This window comes from Thalassophryne amazonica, chromosome 21, assembly GCF_902500255.1.
Source record: "Thalassophryne amazonica chromosome 21, fThaAma1.1, whole genome shotgun sequence".
Lineage (NCBI taxonomy): Eukaryota > Metazoa > Chordata > Actinopteri > Batrachoidiformes > Batrachoididae > Thalassophryne > Thalassophryne amazonica.
The window spans coordinates 23,813,732-23,834,403 of NC_047123.1; the positions used below are offsets into that span (position 1 = coordinate 23,813,732).

At 42.9% G+C, this 20,672-nt stretch overlaps 1 protein-coding gene across 1 annotated transcript in view; it reads left to right on the forward strand.

Moving 5' to 3' along the window:
- utrn (utrophin) overlaps positions 1–20,672 on the forward strand; it is a 301,805-nt gene that overhangs the window by 237,676 nt on the left and 43,457 nt on the right. Inside the window, 3 exon segments of the mRNA XM_034162029.1 lie at positions 6,919–7,004; positions 9,833–9,990; positions 16,998–17,164. Coding sequence (XP_034017920.1) covers positions 6,919–7,004; positions 9,833–9,990; positions 16,998–17,164 — 411 coding nt within the window.

Below are 20,672 nucleotides of genomic sequence, written 5' to 3' on the forward strand. Positions count from 1 at the left end.
CGCCGTCGTCAGCCTGTTTCAAGCTGAAAACCTCCACATTTCAGGCTCTATTGATCCAGGACGTCGTGAGAGAACAGAGAAGTTTCAGAAGAAGTCGGTTTCAGCATTTTATCCAGATATTCCACTGTTAAAGGAGATTTTTTTAATGAAAGATGTGTGGACGGGTCCGCGCATCGGGACGCAGCCGACGCAGTGCGGCGGCACAGGAAAAACACCTCCGTGTTAACCATTTGTAAAATCCAGGCGGCTTTTGATGGCTTTCAGTGGAGTGAGTATATGAGAAATTGTTTAACAGCTGGACATGTTCCAACTTGTCCTTAAGGCTTCCAACAGAGGTGTTTTTCCTGTGACGGAGCGTCGCGGCGGCTGCGAGCCGACGCTGCAATCCGCCCACACGTCTTTCATTAAAAAAATCTCCTTTAACAGTGGAATATCCGGATAAAATGCTGAAACCGACTTCTTCTGAAACTTCTCTGTTCTCTCACGACGTCCTGGATCAATAGAGCCTGAAATGTGGAGGTTTTCAGCTTGAAACAGGCTGACGACGGCGCCTGGGAGTGCTGCACGACGTCTCGCTCCGTGGGAAGTCCTTAAAGCGACAGTATCACCTCAAAATCTCTCATCAGCCGTTAAAATTTTCACAGAAAACCAGCTGAATTTTTCGAACCGTGTCCACTTCGATGTGTCTCACAGGTCTAGAAAAAATTTTGATCAAACAAAGCACCAGTCTCTCAGCAACTTCTCAGACAAAGGAATTCCGACGAGGGACTGGACGACTCCTCCCACAAGGAGTGCTCACAGGCGAATGACGTCACCGACAGGCGTGGAAAAACTCACACATGCGCACGAGGGTTCAAGCATGTCTGACGTAAAAACATATGAATGAAATCCATATAGTTTTTGAAAAAAATAAAAAAGACCTATACTTTATTGACAGACCTCGCATTTCAGAAACGGTTGATCTACTGAGTTTCATGCACAATGTCTCTAGGGTTTACCGAAGAAGGAAAAGCAACGCTGCATAAGTCTGGAGGCCTACTGGTGCCAATGCTTATATCTCCAGATTCAAAAGCATGAAAAGGATTAGAGTCTACAACTCCCCCTGGATAGGATGGCAGTTTATTGCAGGTTACTTCTCCAGCCGTAGTCGGTTCACATTTACCAGTGGGTGGACTAGGGCAGTGGAGATGAAGAGTCCAGTTGGTAGCGTGACCAATCTACAGTGAATAGTCTGAACAAGAAACATTCTAGGAGAGGCAGCTCAGCTCAGGTTAAGCTGCGTTTACACATAATGACAAGTCACGAATGCCACGAAGTATACATTCTTGGCCGCTGATCACGAATGTGATGATTCGGGGCAGAGGTGTCAGGTGTCCTGCTGGAGAATTATCAGGAACCATTACGCACGGCGTAACAGTGCATCATTAAGTTCTGTCACATTGTGAATGAGGCAGATTGTCTCCACACACACCCCCATATTCATCCATCCATCAGTTACTGAACAATTCAGATCGCTCCAGTTTGCTCCTCAAAATCTAGATTAATCCACAGCAGAAGAACTTTGTGACTTCATGCTTAGCTGGGCTCTGTGCCATGGAGTGGCTCAAAGAGGAGGAGGAGACGGAGAGAGCCAGATGTGTGGCTCCATGTTGCTCTCGTCTCGCTCGTTTTCCCAAACATCAGGCACATCCAGCAGGTGGAACACTTGCAGGAGCGTGCTGAGGAGCATTGGAAGGAAACTTTCAGCCAGCTTGGCATCACTGTCCTTCTTCATCATACTGCAGCAATGAAACTGAATGCGGTGCAGCAGGGTTTAATTGTGCGCACATCAGAGAAGAACGCTGTAACGCTCTATTAAGGATCACCACTAATCAAGACAGATAACACGCTTAGTTGTGACCTCCATGACATGAGACGAAATGAGGGTGGTGCATGACATTCGTGGAAGATTTTTTTGACAGCCAAAAACATGCTCCATGAAAAATCACAAATATCACGCACCAACATGCACTATTAAGAAACCTATTCAGATGCGTTAAGTCACGTTAAGAATGTCAGGAATGTGCCAAGAATGACGCACATATGACATTCGTAACGCGTCCTGCCTATGTGTAAATGCAGCATTAGGTCTGTGAGCGTGCACTGGTACCTGCGGAACCACCCTGGGTCCTAGATGGCAATCGCTCAGGCGAACAACTGGTCCGTCCCCGCCTCTTGAAGGTAACCATCTATTTGCAACAACCAGGTGAAACATGTTGTAGAAGCAAAAAATGACTTTAAGTCAAGCTGTCTGAAGCTGTTTGTGGAAATGAAAAAAAAATCAGAGAATTCACAGGTTGTCGATAAACACAGGCTTTTAATTTGAAGCTTTGAAGTCACATCCAATGCAGCAAAATTTGAGAGTGTATATGAGACGCATTCACAGAAAGGCAGGGCTGTTGCAAACAGACAGTAACGTACATTTTACCAGTAAATGAAACTGTTCAAGTTTTCCATGAAAACTCTTGCTAAAGAATGAATGGTATCAGAGTTTCAGCTGTGGAGGAGAGACTGTGCTTTTTATTAGTGCAGCTGCAAAGCTGCAAGGTTACATGAAGACAATTAATAGAGTTTTGATGCAAAGGTTTTAGGCGGGCTATCTGTAAGGCAAAAATGAATAATTTTAATTGACAATGTGCATCCCCTTGTACTTCTTCAGCCGCTGGGGTCCTCAACACTGAGGCACCTGTGCAATGGATCATGTAAAGAGAAATGTGCCACGTTGCCGTGACAAATTATGTACACTCAACAAAAATATAAACGCAACACTTTGGTTTTGCTCCCATTTTGTATGAGATGAACTCAAAGATCTAAAACTTTTTCCACATACACAATATCACCATTTCCCTCAAATATTGTTCACAAACCAGTCTAAATCTGTGATAGTGAGCACTTCTCCTTTGCTGAGATAATCCATCCCACCTCACAGGTGTGCCATACCAAGATGCTGATTAGACACCATGATTAGTGCACAGCTGTGCCTTAGACTGCCCGCAATAAAAGGCCACTCTGAAAGGTGCAGTTTTGTTTTATTGGGGGGATACCAGTCAGTATCTGGTGTGACCACCATTTTCCTCATGCAGTGCAACACATCTCCTTCGCATAGAGTTGATCAGGTTGTCAATTGTGGCCTGTGGAATGTTGGTCCACTCCTCTTCAATGGCTGTGCGAAGTTGCTGGATATTGGCAGGAACTGGTACACGCTGTCATATACGCCAGTCCAGAGCATCCCAAACATGCTCAATGGGTGACATGTCCGGTGAGTATGCCGGCCATCCAAGAACTGGGACATTTTCAGCTTCCAAGAATTGTGTACAGATCCTTGCAACATGGGGCCGTGCATTATCCTGCTGCAACATGAGGTAATGTTCTTGGATGTATGGCACAACAATGGGCCTCAGGATCTTGTCACGGTATCTCTGTGCATTCAAAATGCCATCAATAAAATGCACCTGTGTTCTTCGTCCATAACAGGCGCCTGCCCATACCATAACCCCACCGCCACCATGGGCCACTCGATCCACAACATTGACATCAGAAAACCGCTCACCCACACGACGCCACACACGCTGTCTGCCATCTGCCCTGGACAGTGTGAACCGGGATTCATCCGTGAACAGAACACCTCTCCAACATGCCAAACGCCAGTGAATGTGAGCATTTGCCCACTCAAGTCGGTTACGACGACGAACTGGAGTCAGGTTGAGACCCCGATGAGGACGACGAGCATGCAGATGAGCTTCCCTGAGATGGTTTCTAACAGTTTGTGCAGAAATTCTTTGGTTATGCAAACCGATTGTTTCAGCAGCTGTCCGAGTGGCTGGTCTCAGACGATCTTGGAGGTGAACATGCTGGATGTGGAGGTCCTGGGCTGGTGTGGTTACACGTGGTCTGCGGTTGTGAGGCTGGTTGGATGTACTGCCAAATTCTCTGAAATGCCTTTGGAGACGGCTTATGGTAGAGAAATGAACATTCAATACACGAGCAACAGCTCTGGTTGACATTCCTGCTGTGAGCATGCCAATTGCACGCTCCCTCAAATCTTGCGACATCTGTGGCATTGTGCTGTGTGATAAAACTGCACCTTTCAGAGTGGCCTTTTATTGTGGACAGTCTAAGGCACACCTGTGCACTAATCATGGTGTCTAATCAGCATCTTGATATGGCACACCTGTGAGGTGGGATGGATTATCTCAGCAAAGGAGAAGTGCTCACTATCACAGATTTAGACTGGTTTGTGAACAATATTTGAGGGAAATGGTGATATTGTGTATGTGGAAAAGGTTTTAGATCTTTGAGTTCATCTCATACAAAATGGGAACAAAACCAAAAGTGTTGTGTTTATATTTTTGTTGAGCGTAGCTGCTGCTCCCTCACCATGCACGTTATCTTCCTCGTGGTTGTTCTCTGGCTGAAAATGTCTTATTGATTGCAGAGGTCCGACGAGAAGGAATGATAGAAATGCACAATTATAATTAATAATTTGTAACCACCAGTGTATGCAGAATAGCAATTCTGAATGCACAGCACGTCAAACCTGATTGCAGATGGATTGCAGCAGTAGAAGACCACGCTTATTGTCCCTCGTGTCTGCATGAAACTGAGGCTACAGTGGGGACATGCTCACCAAGCTTTGACAAAGCTTGGAAAAAATATTGCCACTGCATTGTCTGACATTTCTTGATTTCTGATTTTGCTTGGGATTCCAGCGAGGGCGGTCGCATCTCCTCCTCTCTACTGTCCTGTCCTCCTGTTTGTCTCTATCTATGCCTCTACCTTCAAAGTCCCAACTTCATCATACTGAGAATTTTTCAAACTAAATTCGGATTAACCATGGAATTGATCAGCTGGTCTCTAAGCACTATTGACACCATCTTTTCAACAAGGAAATCAGGGTTGGGGGACCCTGTGTGCCCAGAAGGAACCTACCCCATGGGCTACGTTCTCGATGCCTGGAAGAATTGGTGTGTAGTATGCTTGGTGCCATGGAAGACATCAAGGATGTATTCTTATTTGTCGTTGTGGTAGGAGGGCTTCTGCTACTATTATTAGGCACTGCCCTGACATACTGGAAAATTGGCAAGACGGCTGCCACCAAAACCAAAATCCCACATCTGTCCATCATGATTACCAAGGTTAGCAAGGCTGTACAATCTCATACTCTGTTAACTTTTGAACTTAAACGCAAGATGGAAACCATCTTGGAGCAGTTGTCTGCCCTGCAAAGGAATTGATGTTGGAGACCAGTGAATATTCACACAGTTGGATCTGGACAGTTAAGAGAAACCGTATTGGAGTTCTGTGTTTCTCTGCCTAAACCCAAATACGTCAGCTTTATCAGTTACCGAAGGTCAAAATGTCCTGCTTGTTTTCCTCCGTAAAGATTTCAGCAACCCTGGTGGTGCACATGGCTCCCTCTTCATCTGGCCTCCCCTATATAGTCTGCAGTTGTCGACAAGGCCCTTTCGGACTCTACACATACAAGGACAGAGGCTGATATGAATCCACCTGCACACATGGACGCACAGTCCCCCCAACTCCACCTCCCCTTGTGTTTCTGTCCCTGCCCACCACCCCTACCTCTGCACTTGCCACTCCTTCCTCCAGTCTTGGCTGGGCGGCATGGCTGCTGCAGCTACCCACACTCACATTGCCTTAGTTTGAATGATGGACTGTTTCAACGTTTAGCGTACATTAACAATCAAATTTATGTGCGGTTGTTTTAATTCTGATGTGTACCATTATTACGTTCAACTAGTAATAATTGTGGATTAATTGCTGTATTTTTGTCTGAGGTAATTGGGTGTGAAGAAATTTCCTTGCACTTGTTGTAATGACAATAAATCATCATCATCATCAAGCATTGACAGAGTTTGGAAAAAACATTGCCATTGCACTGTCTGACATGTCTTGATTTCTGGAGATGGTAGGGTGTCAACTTCATGAAAACATGGATCTATCCAGGTTGAAATAATAATTCATGATTGTGATGGTGTAATGATGTGGTAACCGCCTGATACCATCATGTCAATATGGACCAAAATCTGTGAAGGAGGCTTCCAACACTGAAGAAAGAAGGCAGTTTGGATGGCAAAATGGGGTTGTCGCAGACCGAACGGTCCGCCCTGCCTCCACTGTGCATGCATCATTTTGGAGCCCAGCCGCTCGTCTAAGACAAAATCTCTTCACCCAAAGCAATCAAATGGATTAATGTGATTATTAACCATCAGATGACAAGGTAAAACCTCTTAAATCATTCTAAAATTAGTTTTAAGCAGATACGAGGCTGTTTTAAGCAGAAATGAGGTGATAGTCAGTGACGCTTTGAAATGACTGACGTGCAGTGAACGCATCAGCAAGCAGCTCGTGTAGCTGTAGCACTCTGATCGCTTCCTTCATCTTTTATGATGAAATATTGCTGAATTTATGTGGAAATGATTATGGAACAAAAGCTTCAGATATCTGTCTCTGAGATAGATGATGACTGGAGTGCAGTTTGAAGCAGAAACGAGGTGATAATACCATGGTTACTTGCAAACCCCCTGCAGTTAAATATGGGAGACCACGGGGTTCCTTATTAGGTCCTCTGTACTCTTAGAGCCTATAGAAACTTTAACCTTACAATTTATTTGCAGGATGTTACCAGTGATTGTTGAGATATGGCATAACGTGCATGCATGCACAAACAGACATACAGGCAGAGTAGTACACAACTGTAGCCAAGCACTTGCACAACATGGTTGCATACAATCTGCACTGCGGTATGGATATCCCATGTCTCTGATTACACATGTGTGAGTCATTGATGTAAATAAACATGTTCACCTGTCTAAATACTTGTTGCCCCCTTTCTGATTTCTGCTTGTGTGCACCCCTCAGTGGCCGGAATGGGAAGATCCGCGTCCTGTCCATGAAGATTGGATTGCTCTCGCTCTGCAAAGGGCACCTGGAGGAAAAATACAAATGTAAGTGCTAATGAGTAAGCAGGTTATCCACCATGAGACTGTGCACTCAAATGCACCTTTGCTTCACCTCCTCTAAAAGCTTGCCTGAGGTGGATCTGTCCCATACTCCTCCAGTACAGCTGTAATTCCAGCAACATTAATCAGACCCAAATAGATAGGGAGAGGAGCTGAAGAACAGCTTGTTTAATTGGATGAGAGACCTCCTCTGCAGTTCTCCCTGTTATTTATTTCATTTCCTTTTCAGATTTATTTTTGAGGATTATGGCTTGCTGCTGTGGGAGGAGCCATTTTGGCTTCTCACTCCTTATTTCTGCTGCTTTCTTTCTCCCTATCTGTCTTTCTCCACTGTCATAGCTGACTCCATTGTTCATCCATCCACCACTGCCACTTTTCCCGGCTTACTCTTGTATCCCTTTCTTTTTCCACCCTCCCTCCGCTCTTCCTGCCCCCTGCCCCCCTCTCAGTGTGACTCCAATCCTGAGCTTATTCGTTCCACTGGCAGCCTCTATTAGGCTGAGAAGGGTATCAAGCACGCTTGATTGCATCCTTCCTCCTTTACTCTTTTAGACCCTCATTGGCTGTCAGTTCTGTGTGTGTATTGTGCATGCACACCTAACCAGGCATGTTGGCGTTTGACTTTCGTTTTGTGACAGCACGTCATTATGTCAGCATTGGCTGTAATTCTGCAGCGTGAAGTCGTGAGCCGGGGATGTTCTGGTTACACGGGTATTCTGAGGTGTTGTCACCTCCCGCTCTCTTTGACCATTTAACATGAGCTCTCCAGCTGTTTGATAACTTCATCTAAATGATCTCACTGTCAGTTTCTACTGGTCTACCATGCAAGCCAGTGGCCAGGTATCTACACTCCAGTGAAAAAGTATTCTTCTACTCTTGCATATATCTCATACAAGATTGTTTGGTATTCAGTTTCAGTTGAACATAAAACAAAGGCAACCTGGTTAAATGCAAAGTCGTTTTCATGGCTGCTCCCATTTTATTTGGGGTGACAGCAATGGAGTTGGATGTTGATTTGGCACAATGTATACACCATATCAGAATCAGAATCAAATTTATTGCCAAGTAAGTTCTACCATACAAGGAATTTGATCTGGTGTCATTGGTACATAAACAGCAATAAAAGAAAATATTTCTGTAAGAAGTAGTAGGTGCATAAACAACAAGAAAAATAAAAAAATACTTATGGAAGAAGGAATACTTTTGTAAGAAGGAATATCAGGAATACATCTTTCCTGATGCATGTTCAGATGTACATGAACAATAGGCCACAGTTGGCCTTTACTGGGGGTGTTCCAGTTTGATATTTTGGATCAGTATCGGCCCACTATTGGTCAAAATTACAGTATTGGATATCAGAAATGCAGATAAAAGATGGCTCGGTCCAAGTATGTACAAGTATATCTGTATGTACAAGTACATGCAGATAAATGTATTTATTAATAAATTAGTTGTCTTCAGACAGGGAAACCTTTATGGGATTGGTATCTGTATCTGCACTTTATGAATTTTCAAGTATCTGTATTATATCAGACATGAAAAACTGGTACTATGACATCCCTGCCACATTCACAGTTTGGCTTGGCTGTCTTGGTAACCAAGCGTTCTACCTGTGCTCAAAACAGAATGTTAATTTCTTTGAAACCAAAATGTTATCTGATATCAACTAGGCTTGTGTTTGAAATTGTTTATTCCTTTGTAAATCCACAAATGTATTAAATTGCGTTTAGCTGGGTTCAGCTGTACTATAGATACACACAAAGCTGATTACTACCACCCATGTTCAATCAAACTACCAATTAAACAGAAGTGTTTCAGCAGAGTGATGAGGAAGCTTACACGACCTTCCAAAATTCTTTAAAGATCACAGTGATGTCTGAGCCAAGATGACAAAAAAGAAAAGAGATCCAAGGACCACATCCGAGGAGGTGCAGAGCATCTCTGACCTCAATAAAGCTAAATCTTTGTGACTCCATTACGAGAAAGGCACCAGCTAAAAATAGCACCCCTGGGCGAATGGCAAGGTGAAAAGCACTGCTGTCCCAGAAAGCTCATCTGGGTTTGGCCATGGCATACCTCAGTGACCGTCAGACCTGTTGGGAAAAGGTGGCGTGGGCTTGGTGGGTTAAAAGCAAAACAACTTGGAGTCCCATTACCTCTGGTATAAATGAAACACGGAATTCCTGTGTCTGTGTGTGTGTCTGAATTACACAAAAGGAACAAAATTAAAGTTTGCCATGACCTATTCAAAATCCTGACTTGTACCCAGTGGGATTTTGTAGCAATACCTCAAATGAGCCATTCATGCTCGAAAACCCTCAGATTACAACCTCTACATTTTCTACATTGTGGATGATGATGTGACTCTGGTTGTTCTTTCATCTGTAAATCAAATTACCATTTTGAAAAGTGTATCTTGTATTCACTCAGCCTGCCTTTTGTCTTGCGTAAAATTTTTATTGGAAACCATTTGTACCAAAAAAAGAAGAAATTAGGCTCTGTTGATCTGTGGTGGATGTGATGGATGCACATGTTCTCAGTGCAGGGATTAAAGTGGAAACGTTGTATGAAAGAAGTAAGCGATTAAAAATGTATGTTTTTCTTCTTTCTCTGTGTCTCCTCGTTTCCTCCTGTCCATGTGCAGGTGCATCTCTGCCCACTTTGTGCTATAAATCACTTTCCCCTCCACACTTCTCTATAGATATCAACCACATGCTTTTCTTTGCACCTACGTTTTCACTTTTTAAAATACGTGTCTCTTGTTCTCTCTCCCGTCTCACCCCGCCTCACCCCTCACCCCGTCATGACCTCAGACCTGTTCAGCCAGGTGGCGTCGGCGGGCGACACATGTGACCAGAGGCAGCTGGGGCTCCTGCTTCATGAAGCCATCCAGATCCCGAGGCAGCTGGGGGAGGTGGCCGCCTTTGGAGGTTCGAACATCGAGCCGAGCGTCCGCAGCTGCTTCCAGCACGTGCGTACACATAATGCACCGCGTCAGCCATACCAGACAGATAAACAATACATGAAGTGGCAAGAGATCAGCTGAAGTTCACTGAGTGGATATTTATGGCCTCCATAAGCATCTGGCTGAAAAATAGATTATTTCAACAACAATGAATGTTGTTTCCTAATTCCAGTTTGTTATTGTTTTGGAAAAACTGTATATTCTGGAGACAGTTGGGTGTCAGCTTCTTGAAATGCTGCTTTTTGTTTCTCCGCCACTGCAGGAGCATTCAAGGCTTACTTGAAAAATGCACATAATACCAGTTCTGGGCATATGCTCAGAAATGTAAATGGAAAAATAAGATTGTTTCAGTGTCCCGTATAACGACAGCTTTAATGTTTACTGCTCAGGGTCAAGGATGAGCTTTTGTTCTTGTTTATTTTTATTTATGTTTGTTTCCTCTGATGGTCTACAATGAAAATTGGTGATGGGAGTTGTATAATTAAAAAATACAGAGTTTATTCCTCTTGATTCTACAGAATGCAAGAAGATCAGAAGGATAGTTGCTCCACCACTGCATGGTCACAGATGCGTGGGCCATTGTTTTCAGTCCTCTGTGACCATAATAAAGAAGAATTTTCATATAAATTGGACCAGAAACTGGTTGAAGATACACACCTGTGATTATTATTAAACAGGTGGGACGAAGTCACCATCAAGTCACTCTCAAGTCATGAATCAGCAAGTCCCAAGTCAAGTCTCAAGTCATAATGACCACCAGTTGTTTGCAAGCTGACTTGAGACTTGACTTGGGACTTGCAGATTGGTGACTTGAGAATAACTTGACATAATATGAAGTCATAGAGCAGCCTTCTATTGGTCACATGATCTTTGACTTTGGGTGTCCATGAAAGGTCAAACTCAATTGTTTAACTCAAACTGTTTGGAGCCAATATGGATTAACTAGGAACAGTTGTTTTAGTTTTGAATGAAGTAGTTCAGCATTGGACAGAGTTGATCACATGACCCATGCAGGAGTCGCTGTCCATATGGTAGTCAGTAAACCTCCCCCCACACCAAAAGATGCTCTGGCCACTGACGCCAGGGCCCATGAGATTTAGCCTCCTTGTTCAAGCGCCTGCCGCCCATGCTGGACATCGTGAGTTTGCGTCCGGAGGGTAGAGCAAGTGGAGAGACAACACATACACAACGCAGAGGTTAAAATCACAAAGACATACGTAATTTGCATGACCTGGTGTCAAATATCTTAAGGTGTGGGTGTGGCACTGTCTCTGTTCCCTTTCATTTTAGTATTGGAGGGGTTTTTTTTGGATTCGTAATCCATTGTGCTCCGGTGGTTCTCTAAGGCTAATTGTCTTTAAGCGATTCTATGTCCTCCACGTTTCCTAGCCACTTAACATGCATCTCTCTCAATCTTGTGAAAGTGCTTCAATATCCAAGCTCCGCTGATCAACCGTGAAGGCTGAAACGGCATCCGCTCTCCTGCCGGCTGTCCTCTGGTGTTTTACTGCGGCTAGCTAACAGCTTTTTCCTGGCGTTTATCTCTGGACATTACGTGCATTTAATAATGTCTTCATCTTACCAGGATTTAATTTTTTTTTTCGTCGATTCTCTCGACTCAAGCTACGGCGCTCATAGATGGGGGATTCGAATATTAAAATTTGAGCGCCATAAATTTCCACTCGTTTCGTGCACCGCCCCTCCCAAAATAGCAGTGTTGCTGTTTCAAACTAAACTTTTGTTTCTCTTTTGCAAGAAGGGAAGCACTTCACCTTACTGCCCACATGTTGCCCTTCTGTTGAGGTATAAACACGCACGTGCACGTGGTGAGGCAAGCATGCACTGGTGCACAGAGCGTGCACATGCTAGATTATGAGTTGCTGCACCAGCTCCAGTCTGCTTGCTCATTAATCATTCAATCATCAAACTGGGTTGGCAGGTAGAGAAAAGGTTGACAGACACTTTGTCTTTCTCTCTGTCTGTCCCCCTCGCTCTCTCTCTCTTGCTCGCTCTCTGTTTGTCTCTCTCTCACTCACACACAAACATGAGCACAACCCCGCGCTACCTGTATGCAGACAGTGCACTCACCCAGTCCATTTGGTTTAATGGGCATGTGATTAATGAGTGGCTGCCATAAATATGGCCCCTTTCACTGTTCCTTTGCCACCTTCCTTCGTTTATCTATCCATCCATCTCTCCATCCTTTCAGACAACTTTCCCCCAGCAGTAATTAATCTGTAAATGCTATAATTCTGCCGTTAGATGGCAAGGAGGAGGTGGAGGAGGAGGGAGGCTGTGTGAAGATGGCACTCGTGAATATGAAAGGTGAAACCAAATGGTTCTGTGAAATGGTTCTTTAGAAAGAGGAAGGTCAAATGCTCCCGTTGTATGTTTTGCAAAGTACGGTACCCCTGCCAAGGAAGTATGTGCTGTAATCCAAGCAAAACTCATTGATCTACCTCTTTAACATGTTTCCCAGAATCTAGTCAAATCTATTCCAGCACATGACAGATCTGTTAAGTTAATTTAATGAAACTGGGTAGATATTAACACCGACTTGATACTTCAGGCCACCAGACTTCATATTTCACTGGCTTGGTTTGCTGGCAGAGAGCTGGTGCTCTTAGGATTTTGCAGCTACAGCCTACGATAGCTGGAAAATTTTCATGTACCAGGCTAGACGTTCCCACTGGTCCCCTGGCCAGAGGGCAACAGTTGTGTTGAGCCAATGCACATTCTTCATTTGCATGCCCACCAAACTAAGGTTTATTGAAAAATATGTGTGCAGTGCATTTTAAAATACAAACAGGATTGCTTTTGGTGACAGCAGCAACAAAAACACAAACTTAAAAAACAATTTGTATGGTTATTGCATCTATTCTGTTTGATGCCATGAATAAGCATGTATGGAAAGTTAAAACTTAAACTTTTAAATCGATGCTGTTGGAATCTGCAAGAGGGTTTGTAAATGTAAAGCACGGCCAGTAAATTTGAAAAGTTAGTAGCCCTCTCCATGATCAGATTAGTAGGTTTTGAGTAATTCCACTGAGATGCCAAGATGGCTACATCGAAACAATTGAAATTGAAATCCATTTTACTACCTGATTAGATCTTTTTGGGGTTGTTTTTGTATACTACGTCATAGGACATCCAAACTACAATAATTTCTTTAAATCGAATTAGAGGTTTAGTTATACGTATAACCAAATCCACGCACAAAAACAAAGCTACTTTTGAATTTTTTCCCCTCAGGTGTCATCTGGACAAAATTCTGCATGAATTAATATTTGGTATACTAACTTATAGCATTAGTAGTTCCAGAATAAAAGATGACCAATGTAGTCACCACAAGGGCAGTGCATTGAGGAACTAACTGGTGAGCAGCAAAATACTCTACCAAACTGTTAACAGGTAACATAGCTGCTAGTGGATGGACACACTATATACTGACTGTAGCCTTTAAATATGAAGTTTATAATTTTTGATTTGCAGGTTTCAAAAATGTCCCTGGACGGTATTTTGAGATTGCCGTCATTAATTTACAGTACAGAGGAAAAGTTTTGGTGTCATCTCCAGCCAAGCGTTCTATCCATTCTTTAATTTTGGGTTTGCTTTTCTAATCTCTTGTATATTTGAACCCATATTTGTCAACGTTATGGGCATTGTGTTTCTCCTGGTGGTTGTTAGCTTACGCTGCTAGCTGATACTTGCATGAAAGTGGATGCCAGTGGGCGGAGCACCCTGACAAATCACACAATGTGCCTCATAAACTATATGTAAAATGAACCATTGTTGTTTTTAACTTTCCACGATACATTCATCATCCATTAATCGTCCAGTAGGCAGCAGGCATCTCAAAGGGATGTGAGATGGAAAAAGGAAAATTGCTCAGCCAACGTTTTCACCATGTTTTGTGACCAGTGATAACAAGCCAACAACCCGACGTGGGTGAAAACGTTCTTGGCGGCAGTAATGAATGTCTCCTTTAATGCTCAGCACCATGTCTATAATGCATTTATCCAGACCTCCTTCTATCTAACGTCTTTACTTATTCCTCCTGACATTTAAGCGTCATGCACACCAAGGCTCATTAGTGAACTCCATCTGAAGGAGCAAGTGCAAAAATGAATTTAAATAAGCCAATCCTTTAGTTAACTCATCATTCATTTCCTCATCATTAAGAGGCACAGGTTCATTTTCATTGCAGTTATAACAATACAATCAATCATCTGCAGTCGTTTCGGGATCAGGGTTCGGATATTCTCTCTTTTTATTTCTGAACTCTTCTCCTCTTGTTGAATTAGTTGCCCTTTTGGATGACAGCGGTGATGCAAAGGTTGTTTTTGATTTGTTCAGTGGTCAGGTCAAACCTTCTCCCTTTCTCTGGATCGTTATAATCAGTTGAACTTTTTATTTTTAGCAAGAGGCAGATATATTGACAAATGGTAATGTACAGTGCTCATGAAAGGGTGATGGTTATGGTTTACACAGCAGATAAAGACGGATTATTAATCAAGTGATTATTGCTTTTGGAGAAGGGGTCAAAATTCAAACGCGCACTGAGCAAAATGGCTATTGTCCAACACCGCCTCTGCAGGACTGCAAGATGAGGGCAGTAGGGCTGTTAAAATTAGTCAGTATTTATTGTGAGACATTTCAGCCAATAAATATGAAGAAGTATCTCATAAAAATTACTTAGTTTCAGCCCAAAAATTCATGGCTGTTACGCAGCTTGGAAAATTGTGGCTTTTATATGTACTGTGGTGGCTGCCGCTTTATTAGGCTGCCGTAACAAGCGAAGAGTTATGGCCTTTCTGGAGCTAAAGTTGTGTATATCTGCTTATCATGCTATAACGTGCCCAGCTGAACAATTCACAATTCAGAAGCTATGGGGTTTTTTTTGTTGTTGTTTTTACTTTTGAAAGTGTTGTTAAACTTTTGATTACTTTGTGTGCCGTGTGCATTAGTACATATAGGATTTGGCTGCTATATTATCTTAATATATATGTATTTATTGCAACAAAACAAGTATTTTGTGTAAAAATTATAAATATAACTCAATGCTAAAATACCCTCAGCCCTATGAGCATTGTGTTCTTTATAATTTGTAGTTGCTTAATTAATTATTATTATTAAGATCCTATTGTCTTACGTACAATTTGTGCATGTTCAATTAAGCCCCTCAATCAATCAATCAAAAACAATATTTACATTTTAACGGCGTCTGCAAGAGGCCTTACGTGTGTGCATATAGGAGCTTTTGAGAAGAGTGGAAGTTGTGCAAATCAAGGAATATTTGTATCTGCTAAATGCTTTGTAAATCAGTTCAGAGGTGTTATTAGCTTCCATAAACAGCGTTTTAAGTTTTAGAAGTGTTTATTTCTCGCTAGCTTTTACATAATATATGAGAAAGGTGTTAGTTCTAGCCAAAAATAAAGCAAAGTTAGCAGCTACGGAAACCAGGAAGTGTCATCACTATGCTAACCTCCTCTAAATGCTTTGTAAATCAGTTCAGAGGTGTTACTAGGTTCCAAAAACAGCATTTTAAGTTTTAGAAGTGTTTATTTCTCACTAGCTTTTACATAATATATGAGAAAGGTGTTATTTATAGCCAGAAATGAAGCGAGGTAACCAGAAAGCGACATTACCATGCTAACGTCTGCGAGATCATACCATTAAATTAGGTACAGAATGTGACATTTTAATCTCTTTGCTGTATTTGAGGTTGACCAAGGTCTGTATCCCCAGAATGTTCCCTGTAAATGTGAGGCCTCTAGCAATAATATGACTGGACTTATGCCACGCACGGACAGACAGACAGACGAAACGCCTTCGCAATACCAATGGCCATATTTGATGGCCTCGGGTAAAAATGGACTTGTAAGTGTGGCTCGCACACAACATTTTGATGTTGTGTCAAGTCGGTCTGCAGGCGACTCTGAGCCTATTAAGGCAGCAGCAGCAGCAGGAGCCGTGGATGGACTCAACCAGAGATTCAAAGTCTTGTGGATCAATATCTTCAAAGAGAGAATGATTTAGTGGAGCTGATGCATATTAGCCTCCTTTGTATTTGTGCGTATCCCCACTGCTAAAAGTGGGTAATGTGGATAATCTCTCCGCGTCTCTGTCTGCTGTCAGCGTGAAGAGCCACTTTCAACAGATGCTTCCAGAACGGGTTTTTGAAATTGCAAGATGGATGCTGGTGGGATTAAAGAGACGCTATCTTAAGGCTTTGATCCTTGAAAAATTCCAACCACACACTTGGAAAATGTTATTGAAATGGATTTTGAAATTTGACCTCTAGCTGTGAAACAGGCCACAGAGAACAGGGCGGCTGATGGCTGATATATAATGCTGATCCTCCCCAATACCTTTTAATAATAACAAAGGACAAACAAAATACGTGTATTTAAATCAACATTCATTTAGTATTGCAAGGTAATGATACATTCTAGCATTTCCTCCCATTTCCTACGGTTTCAAAACACCCATTCCCACTGTTTTGAGGCACCTGCCTGCATTTTTCAATAGTCCTCTTGACTCTGGACATCGGCCAGGGCTGATTATCTTACAATCTGTTTAATCGGCCCAGTTAATTGGGCATCCATTAAATCGGTTGACCACTAGTTTGTGTATTTCCAAATATGTCATCAGTTTGGCTGTTCATCTCATCATCGTATGTAAATACAATCAGCCATCTATTAACACTAAGCGCATGTTTCTACTGTACAAATTAAATTTATTTTCATTTATATAGCACCAGATGACAACAAAGTTGCCTCAAGGCACGTCACACAAGTAAGGTCTAGCCTTCTGGATTCTGGGTTTTTTAGGACTGTCTGGACAGAGTATTCCTGGCTTCCTTCAAGCGTCACCTTGGCTGGCAAAATATGGCTTAAAATGGGTTAAATCTTGCGTAAAACCCAGGAGCTCTCGACTTTCAGAGTTTTTCAACGTCTTCATTGGATGTTCATGCAGCGATATGCTTCATAGATGGTCTCTTTCATACCCAGGTGCCCAATAGGGTGGAGCTGGAGCCTAGGCAGTTTGTTGATTGGATGCGACTGGAGCCCCAATCCATGGTATGGCTTCCTGTTTTGCACCGAGTGGCTGCTGCAGAGACCGCCAAACACCAGGCCAAGTGTAACATATGCAAGGAGTGTCCAATCGTTGGTTTCAGGTAATCGCATGCAAACTCAACGGGTCTAAGTTTGGGTGTGCATTAACATTTAAAACAGAGTCACCTGAGCGGAACTGGATTCAGTTTGAACTGGCTGAAGGCTAAATGGACCCCATTTAAAATGCAAAGGAGCAGATCAGGCCCACAGTGTTGGAGGATGTGATGCTTCTGTCCTTCACGAGCAGTGGTGACCTTAAAAAAAAATCAACAAAAGGTCTGGCATTGAATGTATTTTCTAATTAACTCATCAGCTGTCTTTCCAGGAAAGAACAAACGATTGCTTATGAAATGCATCCTGACGGCAGCACATTCAGATTCCTACCGCCGTCCTCCATGTCTACAGGAATGCATTCACCGCTGATTTAAGCAGCATACAGATACCAAAGACGGAACTTCAAACCCATGGAGATTCACACACACACACACACACACTGCTAAAAAAGGTGTGGATAAAAGCACTAAATCTGAGGGAAACAGTCGATGCGGCAAGATAATTTCAGAAGATTTCTTGAATAAAGATTAAATTTAGAAATAAGCATGTCGAGCACGTAAAATCTGTTAAAAAAAAAATTATCTAACACTTCCAAATTGTTTTTATCTTCGTAAGAACCAAATAATTTGCAGTGCAGAATTCTAGTGTTCTTCAGATGATCTGCCAGGATAATTTACAGTGAAAATTTTGCACATCGTTGTCTGATTACATGGTGAAGGGGGGGATAGTGAAGGAGAAACCGGCAGAAATATTCCTGAACAGCCGCTGTTGTGATGCCACGGCACTTTTCTGAAAAGTTGAGGGATTTTCGACTTTAAAACGCTTGGAGCTGGCGCACAAAGAAAAAAAAGGATCTATCCCTTCTAATTTAGAGCAGCTGAAAAAAACATCATGCACAGCAGCCATGTGTCATTTCGACTCCATTGTTGTGGTGTTCAGAGGTAAGATAAATATTTTCTCTGTCCAAATAATTATGGACCTGGCTGTATATTTAAAAATGTCTCTCCAATCGATGCAGCTCGTTGCACACTTTGTTGTCCACCCTTTATTACGAGAACGCTCCTCCCACCTTCTAACTGCGCGGCGTTCCTCTTATTTGTGTTCCACAAACACACTGTCTCCCAATGCCACACACGCAATCAGCACTGACAGAATGCGCTCCGATTCCTCTGGCCAATTAGACACAAAAATTTCGAAAGAAGTGCTGATCCTTTTCATTCCTTTTGGACATATCCTCGGCAGCACGCTGGAATCCAGAAACGCAGACGTAAACAAGTAGGGCGGCACTGTTTGGTATTGTTTGTTGGAGGTTGAGCGTAAAAGGGCAAATCTGCTCTAGAGGGAAGGCATTTATCGAAATGTCAGCAGCTGATACACCGCTGACTAAATAGTATCCAGAGGTTTCTGTTGGAACAAACACACAGCACGCTCGTACACATAAACACGGAGCGAACCGCAGAGTTCACAAAGGGTCGATCGTCTGGCAAACAATCCATAACAGACCTCCCTCTGATGCACACAAACATGAAGAGTGCCTCGTTTATAGCCGCATTTATTTTCATTAAAGCCTCAACGGCTGACTGCAACAAATGATCTCTGGCACATTTAGGAACTGGTTATGATTGATGTTTTCAGTGAGGCATGACCCGTGCTAAGAGACAGCATCGTCCCTCGCAGATCCTGCGCTTTGCAAGCAGAAAGAGAAATAAAGCCAGACAATTGATGAACTACATGTCTCCAAAGTTCTGTCAGCGATCGATGAGAGCGCATAATGGATGGGTCGGGGAAAGAAAATGGGGGAAAAAACGCATAATAAACATTTTGTTTGGTCTTGCAACATGACGGGATCTACGTTAGGAGTCGCTTTTTAAAATTTGTATTTGTAAAATTTGTAAATTGTGTATCATCAGCATATATGCTTACATATTTTAGGTCAGAGGTCAACAACGCTGTTCCTGGAGTTCACCTGCCCTGCGTGTTTTCTCGGAGCGTGCAACAATTTGATTTGATGACACAGAAACACTTTGCCAAGCTTCACAACACAACAGAAGTAGTAACAACACATACAATAGTTTCTGTCAAATAGCGAGAGTTACCGTATTTTCCGGACTATAAGTCGCACCGGAGTATAAGTCGCACCAGCCACTTTATCCATTATAAAGAAAAATAAACCATAAATAAGTCGCACCGGAGTATAAGTCGCACCAGCCACTTTATCATTATAAAGAAAAATAAACCATAAATAAGTTGCACTGGACTATAAGTCCCATGGACATACAGGTATGTTAACTTAACATGAACAGTTCAGATGATAATATTGTGACGGCTACCGTTTTCAGATGCATATTTCACCAGTCGTAACTTACAATCTGCAGAGTATGATTTTCTTTTTGGTAGCATTTTTTCGGGCCTTCTCCGTTGTCTTGTTAAGTTATCAGTAACGTTGAAATTTTTATTTTTCTATGGTAGTCAGAAGTCGCAGGAACAGTCACACAAGCCTTGAGTGCCCTCTCGTGAGCTGCATTTACCTACAGATATGTTTGTATTTTGCGGACCACATTGCGAGCCGAACCATGCAGCACCTACCTGCGCAGCTCATGACCACCCAGCGTTGTCGATCCAGCTCCTTCCAAGTGCAGACGCTAATCCTCCGCCGTCGCTCAGTGCTCCCATGCAGCTCTCAGCGTCAACTCTGCTCACACTGATATCCAAGGGTTGAAGCTGTTTTGTTAGCCGTCCCAGAATAAACACCATGTTCGTCTGCTTCAAACGCTATTCACAATCTTCGACGCCAGCTCCTTCCAAGTGCACACACTAATCCTCCACCGTCGCTCACCCGGTGCTCCCACGCAGCTCTCAGCGTCAACTTAAACACTCTGCTCACACTGATATCCAAGGGTTGAAGCTGTTTTGTTAGCCGTCCCGGAATAAACACCATGTTCGTCTGCTTCAAACGCTATTCACAATCTTCGACGCCAGCTCCTTCCAAGTGCACACACTAATCCTCCGCCGTCGCTCACCCGGTTCTCCCACGCAGCTCTCAGCGTCAACTTAAACACTCTGCTCACACTGATATCCAAGGGTTGAAGCTGTTTTGTTCGCCATGCCGGAATAACAGCAAGCACCGTATTCGTCAGCTTCACACGCTGTGGGTGAGGTGAGGAATACGCGTCCAACGTTCTGTTCTCTGATTGGTTATCGCGACCAGCGTGACTTATAGGACGGCCGCCATACTACAGTGTCCATGATGCATTGCATTTCCTTTTCTGGTGGCCATTTTAAAACATAGATCGACTCTGTCACGTAAAATTGTTTTGTTACAGTAAATTAATTGAGATCCTACCGGTATATTTTTCATTTATAAGTCGCACCGGAGTATAGGTCGCACCCCCGGCCAAAACATGTAAAAAAGTGCGACTTATAGTCCGGAAAATACGGTATGTTTGTATTCTCTGTGTTTGTAAGCATTTTCAGTTTGTATTGTTTGATGCACCTGCCCAAGGTGCCTATCGGCCT